A 15660-nucleotide genomic window follows, 5' to 3' on the forward strand; every position below is an offset into this window, starting at 1 on the left:
CCAACCAATCCCATTGATGACTTCATGATGAGTTCTTGTTCCACAGTGTTTACTCTATATGTCTGTAATGTAGTATTATATCATTATAAGATTAGAGGAGTGCCTTTTTTCCACAGTACAGGGCAATTACTGTGCATATCTGGACTGTAAAAGAGGCGCTGTGAACATTTGAAGTGACATTTTAAATGCAAAACACGATTTCGGGGGAAAAAAACGAATGTGCAAGAATAAACAAGACAGCGGATGAGTTGGATTTCTTTTTTTTTTTTTTTTTAAACACAGTTTATTCCAAGCACAGGAGTCATATTTTGGTCTCACTTTACCAGCTATTGGCACATTTGAATCCCATTCAAATTGAAACACATTTAAAAACTGTCTTTATAAAAACTATATAGTGTGGCAGTCTTTATGTGGATGACCCTAATATGTCCTGTGTACTCTCAATTAAACTCTCAGTCAGGAAAAAAAAAAAAAATACCAAGCTGTTCCTCAGAACTGTTATAAATTCTATGGTTGAATCCAGGGCAGCGCAAACAGAACTGGATTGACAATAGCTTATTTTATTAAACTGGCAGTTTGCACGTCCACTGTGAACCTCTTATCAGTGCTGGTTCCTTCTCCAGATGAGCAGCGATGAGCACAAGCATCTGGTTTAGCACTGGTATCTTTGACAAAGGGGCGACAGCTAACATGAGACCTGGAATTTTGCAGGTTTCTTTCAGAGACAGATCATTTCGAAGGCAAATTCACTTGTACAAAATTGGCATATTCTGGTTCCGTGCAAGTGCAACGTGTGACAGAGACATTCAAATGTGACACAAGCTCCACCTCAGCAAAGCTACAGTAATGATAAAAGGGAATACACACATGATGAGATAAATTTGGGCTATCCGATTCATAAATCCTCTGACCAGTTATTGAAATTAAACACTAGCTGCACTCTTGACAACAGTGACTTAATAGCTAGAAAAGGCACTGCACTGTGAATTAAACATACTGTATCAAAAATAAGATTAAATCACTAAAAACCTCTTTGAGGCTCTTTATTTATACAATATTTTTTCTAATTCTTTTCTTTAAATGCTGACATAAGCTGTTTAAAAATGGGCCGATCCCCTTCTTAGGAAGCAAACACATCAACCAAACACAGAAACAATAGGATTGCATCCCTGAGGTGCCAGACAACCTTCGCCAAGTATAAAAATATCTCATAATAAACCATACTTGAGAACAAAAATACACAACATCAATAAACTATTAAATATTATAAAATAGATTTCATAAAGGGCTGAGATGAATTCCCACAAAAAAAAAAAAATCTTTTGGTTCTGGATGAAGTTCAAAAGGCAGCGTGGTTAGATTGTGGAAAGATTGTCTTACATTGTCCAGAGTACACTTCGTTCTGCCTTACGCTGCCCCTCTGTGAAGTCCACACTTGAATACTGGAGGGTGCCGAGCGTAAAGCCCCAAGCGTCGCAGTCTTTTTTCGCAGCTGCCTCACGTTCTGAGGCCTCGGCCCTTCAGTCACCATGTACTCTCGACAGGCCTGCGTGTGTCTAAGGCAGCAAACCCATAAATCCCCACTTCAAAACAGGCCTGCTGAGGTCACGGGCAAGGCAGTGTAGCCTTTCACCCCTCGTTTCCGGCAGAAAGAGGTGAGCTTACCACGCAGAGTGGGGAGCTTATTCTCTTACTGAAGGGGGTGCAGCTTATGATACCCAGAGGAACATACAAACCAACAGAGAGGGAGGACTTTCTTCCCAAGTCTGCAATAAAGTCTGCAATACCTTCCACTGTCCTCATCAGTGTGAGCGAGTCACTTTTGCATGCTTGCTTATAAAGCTTCGTAAGGGTCACGTCTCTTGCCCTTTTACAACCCAAGTGTGTCCTAATTTTCGTTCAAGTCAAGTAAGCTGTTTCGAGAGAAGAAGCCTCTCAGTAATACCGGTTGAGGCTCCGCGTCCCAGGGATGTCAGGCTGCCCGTTCATCCATATCTCTCGGATGATCCGCTCCCTCTCCTCGAGCCTCTGCGCTCTCTCCAGCTCCTCCGCCGACGTGAACACGTTCATGTTGAGCGTGCGCTCGAATCGCCGGTGCCGCCGAGCCGACAGGTCCGAGGTGGTGTCCCAGTCCGAGTCCGAGTCGCTGGAGTCGGAGGACGAGTCGGCGGGGCGCGCGCGTTTCTTGGCGGGAGGTCGCTGACGGGGCTGGCAGTCGGTGCGACAGGAGATCTGGATCACCAGGGCGAAGAGCGTGAGGAAGAGGCCCAAACACACGCCGCAGACGAAGAAGAGCGCTGCCCTCTCCGGGTGGTCTGTTATGGGCGAGGAAGACAGAAAACACGTCAAACTTTTAATTGGATCTTTGTGACTGCTGCTGGATCTCTTTTGTTTCCCTCTGACCTGTTCAGCTGCGTTGTTAAGAAATATTTTTGCATGCTGGCTCACAGACGGTCATGAGCACTGGCTGCAGACTCACAACTCATATATTACTCATTTCCTTAGCTTGGTCTCCTGGAAATGTCTCACAAATTCTGCTAACCCCCTTCAGAAAGGTCTTTTTTAGACATTGTTAATGTTAGTTAAAGGGACAGTTCAACACAGATTTAAAACTTCTAAACATAGCAATGAAGGGAAGAGGAAAAATGCATATTTTCATATTGGGCGGACAGACAGTTGTTCCAAATGCAAAGCGTAATAAAGTGTAACTATTAGTAACACGTTTTCAAAATGTCCAGTTAAAGTTTTCTTTTTTTAATAAAACACTTAAAGGTCATACATTATTGTGATTGGTGTAATATTCCCTCAATAAAATGCATTCTATTAAAGCAGGTTGTTAAGTTTTATTGCAGCTTTCTAAAGTGAGAAAACTTTTCAAACACGTTTAAAGCTCTCTTAGCCGACCCTACATGGTTTCAGCATATGGACTGTATGTTTATTTGACTGTGTGCCTGCATTTCATTATATATAAACTGTTTATTTGAGTCACAGAATGGCCTCATAATAAAATGGGAAGTATCCAAACAAACTATAGCAGTGTCTGTTCTAGCAGTGTCTGTTGAAGCAGGTGACTGACAGTGTGTGTGTGTGTGTGTGTGTGTGTGTGTGTGTGTGTAAGGTGTGTATGTAGTTTATCTCTGCATAACATCTGCATTCCTCTGGCCCACATTAACCCACCTTTCAGTCTCAGGAAAAAGGAAATGGGGGATATTACCCCAAAAGATAACGCGCCACACACAAGTAGCACACATGAAACTGCACTCTCGGATCTCAGTGTTACTTATATCACTCTCCCGAGAAGTAATCAGATACAGCACTTGAAGATTAAGATCCGAGCCCATAATGTAACACGGAACACAAGATTTTATGACCGTTGCCTTGCCTGATATATAAGTGTAGGCCGCCAGCGCGTTGCTGATGAGGGCCATGTTGGGGCTAGAGGTGGAGTTGATGATGGGATTCATGTCTGGAGGCTGAAGCGGACTTTCTCCTCCTCCGGGTTCGGAAAACTTCTCCTCGTTGGGGTTCGTCTCCCTGATCTTCTTCCTATCTGCAAAAGGAGACAGAGCAGGAACGTTTTTTTTTTTACAGTATGACCTTTAAAATGACAATGTAAACTTGAAAATAAAAAAGTAATTCCACAACGGCATTATAGTTTTCTATGGATCACCCATATGAGGACATGGAAATGCAAAAACAAATGGCAAATGCATTTTCACTTTTACTCAAATAACACATGTGGACAATTCTAATTGTGGAATTACATTTTCATTTTCAAGAACTTTCCATATTTTCCAAAATGAAAATGCAATAATCCATTTTCACTTTCATTGCTTCCTATGGGCGTTCCATTGACATTTGGAAAAATGATAACATAAACTTGATGATGAAAATGTAATCTCACAGTGGCATTAGGTTTTAACATTACATTACATTTTGCATTTTAATAAAGCCCCTAATAGGCCTCCATACTCTCCACCAAAGTCAGATCGATGTAGGGGGTAATGTTGTGCTGGGATGGAAGGTCAAAGCTTGTTGCAACGAAAAACATTTAAGATTGAAATTGTTGTGCAACAAGGTTTGATTTGAAGCAGGTTTACCAGAAAAAAAAACAAAAAACTGGAGGATAAATTAAACTGTTTGGCTGCAGGCCTCTGAAAACAACCCCAAAACCAGAAGGTTTAAAACGATCAATGTAGAACGTGGATACATCCGGAAGATCAACATCTGTGGGCCCACGTTCAATGACACACAGGAGTGGGTTCGTTACCGCATGTACAGTCAGACTATGACGGCGCTATTTCGGTCATTTACAGTAAAAAAAAGAGCGTATTGTCTCTGAGGCATTGTGACTACAACATTCAGACCACTGAGTCATCTGCAGTCTCTCTGTGGTTTTTCGTTTTTTAGGAGATAGGCTTCTGATAAAAGATGCATCACTCATAAAGACACACACATGTTCGCAGAGAGTTGTGTGATTCAGAAGATAACACAACATCCGCTTCTGTCAAACTTGCTCTGACTCAGGTCGTTAAGAAACAGAGAGCCACATGGGAAAAGTTTGCACTCTGGCAACATTTCAAAAGCTGGAAATCTCAGAAAAAAGATCTATTTATAGACGGGAGCGACTGTTTCCTCCTCTGGATTTTCACCACAGATTCTTTCAGTGTTTACTTGCTGGCTTGTGTTGTGTATAGGCAGAACGGGGGAGTTGAGGTCAGAGAACAGAGTGATTTGATTAGTCAGATACTCATTTTCTGAGCACAGTCTCATCTGGTTAACCTGAAGCGGGTTTAGGTGGGTTAGAGTAACCTTAACTCCAAGAATAAGCGTTGCATCACTGAAAAAACAACCCTTATGATAAGACTGTCGAAACAAACAAGAGCATTCAGTCCTGTGTGCATAGTCATATTTACATGCTTGATTTTTTTCCGGTGATCTGTCACCCACACCGGTGACCTCTAATTGCAGAGGCTCTAAGGTGCGTCAGGCTTCTCTTTATCTGATAAATGCAGTTTAGACAGGAATTGCTCACTGAGGAGGTAAGTGTTTCCACCTGGACCCACTGTTGTGACGCACACATCAGCTAACATTCAACCAATGGGCCACAATCCCTCTGTCGAACACGAGTAAAAATAGGCAGACAAATCATCAACAGAAAACAGCGAGAGAAAGCACAAAATACGTAATGATGGAAGATGCAGTAATTGCTCTTTTGATTAAAGAATTCAAAATCATGAATTCAGGTGAAATGATTATTTATTATCCAATTTCTTCATCATTTACTTAAAAAGATGTTTTAAAAATATTATGACACAAATGACCCGTGTCGTACAGTGTGTTCAGTATTGTATGTTTTCAGCACCAGCAACAGAGGTGTGTTTAGAAGACACATAAGTGGACTGGGTAGTAAACTGACTGGGAATATTCAGTACAGTACATCATGGCTGAAGAGCCAATAAAACAGGAGTTCACCGAGAGAAAAATTCCAGGAAAAAGACTACATCGTAGTGGCCAAATAATCACTGGGAGAAACAGTCACACGCCACAGCAACAAGCAATTTGGACCAAAGATGGAGACAATAAAAAGAAAAAGGAATTTTGTGGTTTCTGACTTTAACCTCTTTAACCTTTCTAACGGGTGGGTCAGCTCCTACAAAATGATCTTGCCCTGCCAAGTAGTGTTGGAATTCATAAAGTTTTATTCTAAAGTCTACACGAGATCCGAAAAGTTTTTCAAGATGCACATAAGTCAGGCGACTAGGAAATTCACGTGATACAGTGATACTTCCAACAAAGCCATGAAGCTTTGGACTCAAATAATTCATAAATACATCAAGAAACGCATGACAGATAAGTGAAAAGACAGGGATAAAGAATCGAGAACGTAGAGCATATGTGAGGGCAAGTTAGTTTAAAGAAAGCCAGCATCAGCCTTTGGATAACAACATTTTGGAACTATGCTTAACTAACTAAGATAAAGACAAAGCTGGAGCCAGCAATCAGTTTGGTTTGATTAGCTTAGCATAAAGACTGCAAGTAGGAGGAAACAGTTAGCCTGGCTATGTAGAAAGGGAACAGCTCTGAATAATATGCTAGGCAAGTTTTAAACTGGGCTACTTTTTAGCAGGGAGTGGTGACTTTGTGGAGTCTTTGCTGGTTGCCAAGCAACCTAATGGTGTTAACAAGTCTACAGCGAGTCACTGCATCCGCCCAAAAACTAGTTCCCTAACTGTCTCTTGGCCTTTGGATGACCCCATTTTGGAAATATGCTCATTTGTTTCCTGCTTAGAGATGGATGAGAGATTAAGACGAAGCTCTGAGCCAGCAGCCAGTTAGCTTAGCTTAGCATAAAGACTGGAAGTACGAGGAAACAGTTAGCCTTAAAAAAAGCTCACTAATTACCATGCAAGGCTAAATGCTGTTGGTTGTTTAAAATGATAAGTTATGATATTAATGGGGAGTTGTGTCCTGGACTATTTCTTGGCTGCATGCAGTCACTTTGAAGAGTCGCTGCACCCGGCCGAGAAATAGTTCTACACATATCTTTCGTTGACTGGGGTTGCTGTATTCTCCTCTATCAAATCTTTGTGCTAAGCTAACTGGCTGTTGATTATAGCATGTATTGCGCAGATATGAAGATGCACAGTCAAACTATTCCTGGGAAAATCATCCAGCTGTTTAGAAAACAGATGTTGGTCAAGCAGAAGGATCACATGTGTTTCTTCACATCCATCCCTTGGCTTGTTTGAAAATAAACAAAGACAAGGTGAAAGGAGACAAATGATCTGACAAAATCACATATTTACAGTAAAAAGTTTCTTGTTCCGCCTTCATATTTTTCCTCATGTCGCCTCTTCATGTAGTTTTGTCCCCTATCAGTGCATCAGAGATGGAAACAGGTTTTTCTCGGTGAGCCAAGCATTTGATGCCGGTGCGAGGAAGTGAAGTCAGTCATGCGTTGGGAACTGTCAGTACGACAGCACATATCTCCTGTCCTCTCTTAACTCCTCATTTATTCCTCTATCCTCCTAATTAGTACAGTGCCGGTAGCTGAGCAGAGGACTTGGTGTGCTGGACGCACGCCACCATCCCTCATGAATAAAGCTTTGTTTAAGCTTCCTTCCTTGCTGGCGTCTCCTTTATTTTCTCTCTTTCATTTGATTGTTCTCGTTCTGTCTTCTCTCTCTTTCTCTTTATGGGAGAATAGGCTGATTTAGACTGTGGTCACGTCTAAGTGCAATCATTGGCTCTTGGGAAGCAGTGTGTTTTTAGGACCAGTGATCATAAATGGTCCGAACCGATGGCTCTCCTCGGACACATGTGGAAACAGTTGAACCCATGTGACTTTATATACATACATATATGCCCCGACTTGAGACCTAAGTTACTGTTTCTCTTGATGCCTGGGAGGCCTCGGGACTGTTTAGTGTTAACTGCTCTCCGTGGGAGGCTGTGAGTGTGTGTCAGTGTGTGTGTGAGAGTGAAATAAGCTTATATCCTCACCTGGAACAGTGTCGGGCCTTTTGACTGAGCTCCCCTCTGGAGGGCTGTCTCCCACTATGTTGGGGTCATGGGCGCTGGGTGGAGGGGAGTACACCGGCGGTCTGGGTCCCTGCTCCTGGAGCAACTTCTTTGGGACTTCAAAGAAAAAGGATAGGTAGAGCAAAGGGAGGGGGGGAATCAGAGAACGAAAGAGAGGATAATTAGATAAAGTTTGATTTGAAAATTTGAATTAATGCTCATTTATCACAGATGTATCTATATAATCAGTATGTAAAGAAAAATAAATATCATATTCTTTTGTATGTGTTCTTGAAAACATGACATTTCCCAATGGTTTTTTTTGGCCACTTGAGTGTGGGTAAGGGTTTATAACTGATATTAATTATTAACACCTTTTAAGCTGATATGGCAAATACAAACACAAACAAACACACACACACATACACACACATGCGTGTTGAACATCAGTGTTCAGTCGAGTTTCTTGCCTTTATTCAGTTTCTGTCTTCGGCCACCACCACAAACTCCTGATGTAAATATCCGGCACTTTAGCTGCTAAAGGTGCCTTATATAGCAAAAACATCCCATCTCACAATGTTAAAGACGGTAATAAAAAAATCCTGGATCTGTCCCTTTAACTGGATCTGCACCAAAAGTTAATGGGGTCTAGTCTGGGTCAAGACTCATCCTCCATCCAAGTTTTGTGGAATCCTGCTGACAAACCAACCAACCAAACAAAAGGTAAAAATATAATAGGGTAAAAATATAACCTCCTTGGTAATGGGAGTGAAAGTAGCTAAACTGAGAGTATATTGTGCTGGGAGAGTAAGCAGCAGTTGTAAATGGCACGATGGCAGTGATTCACACACTCCTCCTGAACTTGCACTCTGATTCCCGAAAGTTATGCTGCCCCCTCCTCCTCCTCCTCTTCCTCCTCCTCACCCCCATCACATCCCCCCACCTCACAGTGTCCTGTGAGTCAGGGAGTCTGCACTCTTTCCCCCAGACACAAACCCACAGAGCAGTGGGCTATACATTCCTGCCCGCTCACATGTGGTTTCTGGAGGACGGGCCACGCTCCGGTCACCGTGTTGATCAGCGGTGATTTACAGCTCGACAGATGACCGGCCATCCAGCTTTCTGTCAGTCTGACCGTTTGCCATTCGTGCATTTTCACTGCTCGGCACAAACAAACGGGCAATGACGAATAATCAGCTGCCGGGTTTTTGCTGACATGAGTAGCACTAATAGTGGAACTGCGACATGTGATTTAGGGTAAAAATGGACCATTTGTTTAAAGGCCGATGAATAAACACGCTGATCAAATTTCCAGAGACGGATTTTGGCCACGGCCCAAGAGTCAATCAAAGTGCAGGAAGGAGCAGAGCAGACCCCACAAAGCTCCGCTCCACTGTTTATACCCTGGACACATTACAAGATTTTTCCAATTGTAAGCAATGAGCACAAGACTGAGCAGGAACATTTAACTGCTTACACCTAGGGTACAGATTATTTTAAAATATGCAGTTTTTACTTTTAGACTGACACATAACAAACAGCAGTAAATATGGGGAATAGATGGAAGTTGTTTTCCTTAGACGTCATCTTCCTCCACACCTAACTGGCGTGGATGGGATTGATGGAGCTGTGCAAGTTGTTGTAAGTCTTGGTATTCAGTCAGATTTATCACGCAGAAATATTTTTACTGTGCTACTGTGATGCTAAACTGTTGCACTTGTGATTTCTGCAGTGATCTGCACAAAGAAAGGCACACAAAGATGCAGAATTCAGCAGCTGGGACATGAGGGTTGCTGGTTCAAGAGCTGCTTGAACCAGTCTATATGGTGTGTGTTCACCCCCCTAATCACTGCAGAGGTGCCTTTGAGCAAGACATCAAACCCCAACTGCACCTGGCACCTCATACAGGGGAGCCCCCACTGTGCCAACAGCTCTCCATTAATCCATGTGTATTGGTCCTGTTTGTGCATGTGCGTGTGATTTGAGTCTCCGTTTGTGAAACTGAATTCCCCTGAGGAGAAATATGCCTTCTTCTTCCAACCTCTGTGTTATCAAGCACACCTGCCCGTGTTTACACCAGCTTTAGTTTCCAGTAGAATATGACGCGCCGACTTCGGTTCACACTCAAGATCAAGGAAAAACCTGCAGTTGTAAAATCAGTTGAAAAAACAAAATGTAACCTGTTCCATGTTGGTGGAGAGGCCGCTGAACATTGTGTCCTAACTGTATGTGACGTGACTGAGGGTCAGCCATATAATTGGTCATTTTTATTATCATGATACTAATCGTCTCAGATTGGAGCATCATAACTGGCTCCAAATGACGTGGCACGCTGCATGCCCTGTTTCTAACTTAATTCCTGACGCATGCATTAAAAGCGCAACACAGACAAGATTCAGTTGATTCATGAAGCTGAAATGAGGAGTTATGTCTGTACAATACCATCTTCTATTACTACAAATACCTAAATAAATAAATAAATAAGGTGCCGGCAAGTTTCTAGTAAGAAAATACACCATCTCACCCTGCTGTTGGCTATACTTTAGGCCATTTCCCGAAGAGAACCAGGATGTAGTTTAAAACAGACTCAGTCCCCTTTTTCACCCCAGTCCTCTGCCCCTGTTGCCATGCATACCGTATTATCCTCTGTATGGAGCAATGCACATGTGAGAGGAAAAGTTTCTGATGATATCTTGCTGCAGCCAATCAACAGGGCCAGTTTACTGACAGACTTCAAAGAGGTCCGCTGAATCTGGCTCCAGCCTTTTGCTTTTCTCCTTGCCACGAGCAAAAAGGGCAAGAGGTCGATGCCAGACTAATAGAAGCGGTAAATGATTTCTGGTCATTAAAACTGCTCAGGCGGCTTCACCTTACTGCGCCGGGGGAGAGTTCATATGGTGTCAGGTAGGGTGCCAGTTGTAGAAACATACAGTTTTACATTTAAATACCTCTCTGTAATTGCATCATCTCATGTGGCAAACCGCACCAATCTGTCGCCTAAATAGGTTAAAAAAAAACCCCAAGAATTTGAAACCCTGATTCGTGCAGGTCTGGTTGGCACACGCTGAATAAACAAGAGCTCCCCACATGTGGAGGTGAAAGAGGCAGAGAAGTGAAGAAATAGGATTCGGGCCTGGGCAGCTCCGCCTGTCCGTCCTCATCAGTCTGACACACTAATCATGGGTCTTAAAACTCCCCCACTGCCACGCTGCCACCATCCCCACGCCACGCCCTGATTACAGCCTTCTGATTGGCCCTAATTGGCTGCACATGTGGCCCAGGGTCACAGCTGAGAGACGCCACGATGTGACAGACACACACACACATTTTTACACATTTAAGGGATGTGTACGTGAGGTACACTATAGAGAAGCACATGCACACTCTCAGCCACACCAGATGCCTGCGCACAGCCATTTCTCATGTTATGTTTGTCCATGGACTTACTTTGCTGGCAATAGCCAGTACAGTACAGCGAAGTGACTGCTGCTTGTCTAAAAATAATTGTCAAAAGGCAAAAAAAAAAAAAAAAAAAAAACCTCTCGAAGCAAGTGCCCGCAGACCACGAGCAAGGAGCCAAGCAGTAAAAAAGTGAGGCAGTAAAAGAGAGAAAGAGGAGTGCAAGGGAGAGAAACCAAGGACATAAATCACACTCCACGGCCTGCATCATAATGGCATGGTCACATAAACGCATGCTAAATGAGTACTCGCAACTCTTAATATAACTGCACAAAATGGGAGCCGTGCCAGCGCTGTACCTCGCAGAGTGCCGGGTCGCCGCGGGGAGCGAAGATACGAGGCGGGAAAAAGAGTGCCCATAACAATGGCCCGTGTTTACACTGGCAGAGCCCGGCTTTGTTTTCACTGGGCTCTGCGGGCCGGAGTGTGCGTGTGCGTGCGTGTCCGTACGTGTCTGTTCGGCCCGGCCATGTGCTGACCGATGCAGAACACAGTTGGGACAAAGCCCTATAAGCCAGAAGGGATATAATGAAATATTAAACCACGCTAAATCTGAGATGAGATCAGACCGCAAGCCAATAATTTGAACAGACTTTAACCTTTAGGAGCGTACATGGGGGGGGGGGGCGGGGGGGGGGTGCTGCTGCTGGGGACCGAGTATTCCAAAGATCATTTGAGGGCATGTTTATAATACTTGGTCTGATTTAGTTCTCTGAGAGTTTGGCTCTAAAATGACAGCTTAATCTTTACTATGACTTCTCTCTCTGAAATCATAATCAGTCCTGGGTGCGGCAAAGGCAGGAAGCGGGGAGTCATTCACAGCTGGTGATGCTGAGGAGTCGGTGTATAGCCAGGGTAATGTATCTAGTATTTGAAACAATTTGGAAATGTTTTGCACGGCAGTAGATGGCAAACATAACACAGACACACTATAAGTCAAAGCAAACACAGTCAACAACAACAACAACAGGGAGACGAAGAGGGAGAGAAATTTCCCAGACTCCCTTATAAAACCGCTCAGCTTTGTGAGTGGTTGAGTTTGGAGAAACTTTTAAACTTTGTGAAGTTCTGTTTCTGACAAATTCTTAATTATTCGGGTCTTCTTGTAAAATCGGCACATGTTCTAGCCTTGTTTTAGGGGGTGCTGCCGCCCCCTCAGCACCCCTAGTTCCTGCAGTTTTCTGTGACCCAGGTCTGATTGAGATGTACTGTACTTTATTCAGAAAGCTGCAGTGACAGACAGGGACTGTGTGTGAGAAACTTTTGACAGGAGATGGAATTCATTTGCAGCCACATGAAGACTTGGAGAGTTCGGTTCCAAATCAGATATCGACCGTTACAAATTTGCTATGCAGTGGATAACTTAAGAGCTTAGATGACACAATGCATTACACTTCGGGCAGTAATTTTCCCTTAAAGGGGCATAAAGCATTTTGGCATAAAAAAAAAAAAAAAAAAAAAAAAGGGTGCATTGAAACAATGTGCTGGTTTTTGTGTGCATGTGTGTAAGAAGTTGAGCAAAAGAGTCTGGTTTCAATCAGCACACAGCTAGTGCCTACTTAATCTGCAACATTAAAGTGCTGTTGAAGACCCAACATTCATTTGATACACACACACACACACACACACACACACACACACACACAGGCATAACCTTCAGACACCCCAGAGAGTGGCATGCAGACGTTTGCCTGCTCACATTCACGCGCCCATCCACCCACACACACACACACACACACACACGCACACACACACTTACACACAACATGCACACACATCACCATTTTTCACTTAGCTAATGGCATTCCTGCAGAACAACATGCAAGGTGAACAGGGCAGGAGCTGAAGGTGTTGAGATTGCATTCCTCCTCTGCCTCCCTTCTCCTTTTTTTCTCTAACCCCAGTAACGCTCCCTAACAGCATCCAGCTGACAGCAGCTGATTGGGATTGAGAGAGTGTGTGTGTGTGTGTGTGTGTGTGTGTGTGTGTGTGTGTGTGTGTGTGCACTTTTGACACACAAGAAATGGAATATCTGTTCATTATAAATTGTGAATTGTTTGGATGAGGACGACACAGGATAAGGACTTGAGTGTGTGACATTACCTTCATGTTTATCTTTTTTCCAAATGAACGCACAACCACGACCTCTTACTGTGAAAATTAATGACCGCACGAGTGTCAACATATCGAAAATGAACGTATGCCTGCATGACCGAGAGCACGAATGTCAGAGGGCATGATTAACACACTCATTCCTGTCTTGTGTATACAGTGTGGACCAGGTTTAAGGTCTGGTCAAGTAACTCTATCAAGGGACCGGCGGTGTGAGCTGAGTGCTTTTTCTGGTTCTGCTCCATTTTTATGTTAGTGTGGGCAATCTGACCCACTCTGAGACTTTATTAGGTTTCGTTGTGAGTGTGTGTGTGTGTCTGCTAGAGAGTTACAACACAAACTGGGACGACTGTGGTAACCTTAAAGGAGCCTTCGAGGGGCCTACCGGTGGTTTTGAAAGATTTAGCCCATTAACTGCAGACTACATCTAATTTACGCGACTGTAGACAGCTTCTCAAAGCACGCCATAACTTTTACATTTAATTCCCACCTTCAAGACAACCACTGATTTACACTGTTTTCTTTTTCTAAACGATAGACAAGATACATTGAGGATTTCATTTTTCATTTAAATACTGCAGCCATATAAATATTGGCTTGGATCTGTCAGAAATGTCAGATATTTTAAAATACACAGATTATGCTTTTAAATTAGGTTAGGTTCTTAAAAAGGTTTTTAAAGTGAAACCGCTCAAAGGAGCTCACCTCTCCCACAGAAAACACTGCTGCTGAATACCTCATAAGTAGTCCTGCCTCTAATTCTGTGACTTCTTGACATCGCACTATGTAACCATGCCACACATTTGCATAATCTAAGACCATTTTTACAGAAGATGTGAATCTAACTGAAAACTGAATGTCCATTACTGTAGTCTGTACTGTGCATGATGTCTTTTTTATTACTGTGTGATGTGTTTCTGACCAGCCTGTGAAGCCGACGGCAAATTTCCACATTCGCAGACAATACAGATTATTATTTATGTATTCCTTAATACATGTGTGGATAAAAATCAGTAAGTTGACATTTTAAATCTATAGACAAACAATGTGTATGAATTGGATGTGCACCAGCAGGCGAACTGCCACCAATATGTCTTTTAGCAAGGCAGTTAATCCAACCAAAACCACTTCTGGAGCTAATCTCAGGCCACTGGTGGAAAACTGGCGATGTTCGCTGCTTTGGTTGTTTGTAACTGTATGAATGAGAAGCAGGCACAGCTCTGAAAATGAAGTTATGAGAACCGACGCTCAACTGCCGGAGATCTGGAAAAAGTTCAGCTTTCTCTCTTCTGGCTCAGATGCATGACTGCGTGATCAAATCAGCGGTCTCAAGTTATCCAGTCGGTGTAGGAAAAGCCCTGAGTTGGCAGGAGTGTCTTGTGACAAGATCTGTTTGTATGCAGTATTCTCTCTTGCGACGCAGGTAAAGTCTTCTGTGTGAGGCAATGCATATCAGGATGGTGACATAGTCTTAGCGAGGGCTGCGAGTGCATTCCAGGATGGAGAGAGTGGAACAGCTCTGCCCTCCATCCTACCTCACCGAGCCCTCTGGCCTACATTCAGCTACACAGCATAGAATTCTTCCCCATTTACTTTAATGGATAACACACATCCCCTCCGCTGTGAGACACCCACAAATGCATATGTGTGCGCACATACACACACACACACAAATACACACGGAGATGCCACAGCATGGGCCCTGAACGTAATCACTCTCACTTCACCACAGCCATCAGTTACACTCCACAATCCCAGCTGTTTTGGTTATTTAAACACTCCTTGTACACCACACATGTGCACACACACAGTTGGTGTTATTAACATGCATGCAGAGACAGAAACAGATGCTCTGTTGACAGTGTGGGGTCATAACAATCAGCAATCTTCAGTTGTGAACCCCAGGGACACCCCCGCCTCGGACCCCACACAGACACACAGAATCCTATTGATGTCTTCAACTTTGATAATATTCACAACCTCCACCCCAGGAGGTGCTGAGCATAGTAATCACATTATAGGAGTACACATCCATTCCCTCCCTGATCATCAGTGAATAAAACATCTGTTGGTATTTTTGGGATGTGGTCGGTGATTGAGTCAGTTTGTTATGTCTTTGTAACTTATAAAAATTGGTCTAGTAGGATTTTCTTTGAATGCCTCAGATGAAAACTGTGATCTGGAGCCTCATTTATGAAAAACATTCTTACATTTGCACATGAACTTGGTCGTAAGATAATTTCCAGTGGCGTGCTTACAAATTTATTGGACGTGCCTTGCGATTTCCCCTTAAATGATGCCAGCACAAATAGGTGTGAGTCAGGAATAGTCATGGGATCACGGCGATGGCAGTGGTGGAGGAGATTGAAGCCAAACATGCATTACTGAGTGGACTAAACAAACAAAGCATAACATGTAGCTTGGGAGTCTAAAAATATTGACTGTAAGTCCGCTAATTCTTCACACCTTTAATAAATAATTCCTCAAGTGCATCCCAAACTGCCCTAACATAACCAGCAGGACAAAGCATTTACGTCAAGTAAATATTAAAGTTAACTAAAAGGA

At 43.2% G+C, this 15660-nt stretch overlaps 1 protein-coding gene across 8 annotated transcripts in view; it reads right to left on the bottom strand.

The window, feature by feature from the left end:
• Positions 1–250: 250 nt before the first annotated feature.
• LOC119012612 (protein eva-1 homolog A) overlaps positions 251–15660 on the bottom strand; it is a 79467-nt gene continuing 64057 nt past the window's right edge. For all 8 annotated transcript variants that reach the window (XM_037086602.1, XM_037086599.1, XM_037086598.1 and 5 more), the window contains 3 exons: positions 7507–7641; positions 3383–3550; positions 251–2315 (listed from right to left, as the gene is read on the bottom strand). In XM_037086602.1, the coding sequence (XP_036942497.1) occupies positions 1936–2315; positions 3383–3550; positions 7507–7641 (683 nt within the window). In that variant the 3' untranslated portion in view covers positions 251–1935. The remainder of the gene's footprint in view (positions 2316–3382; positions 3551–7506; positions 7642–15660) is intronic.

Source organism: Acanthopagrus latus, chromosome 22 (genome assembly GCF_904848185.1).
Source record: "Acanthopagrus latus isolate v.2019 chromosome 22, fAcaLat1.1, whole genome shotgun sequence".
NCBI lineage: Eukaryota > Metazoa > Chordata > Actinopteri > Spariformes > Sparidae > Acanthopagrus > Acanthopagrus latus.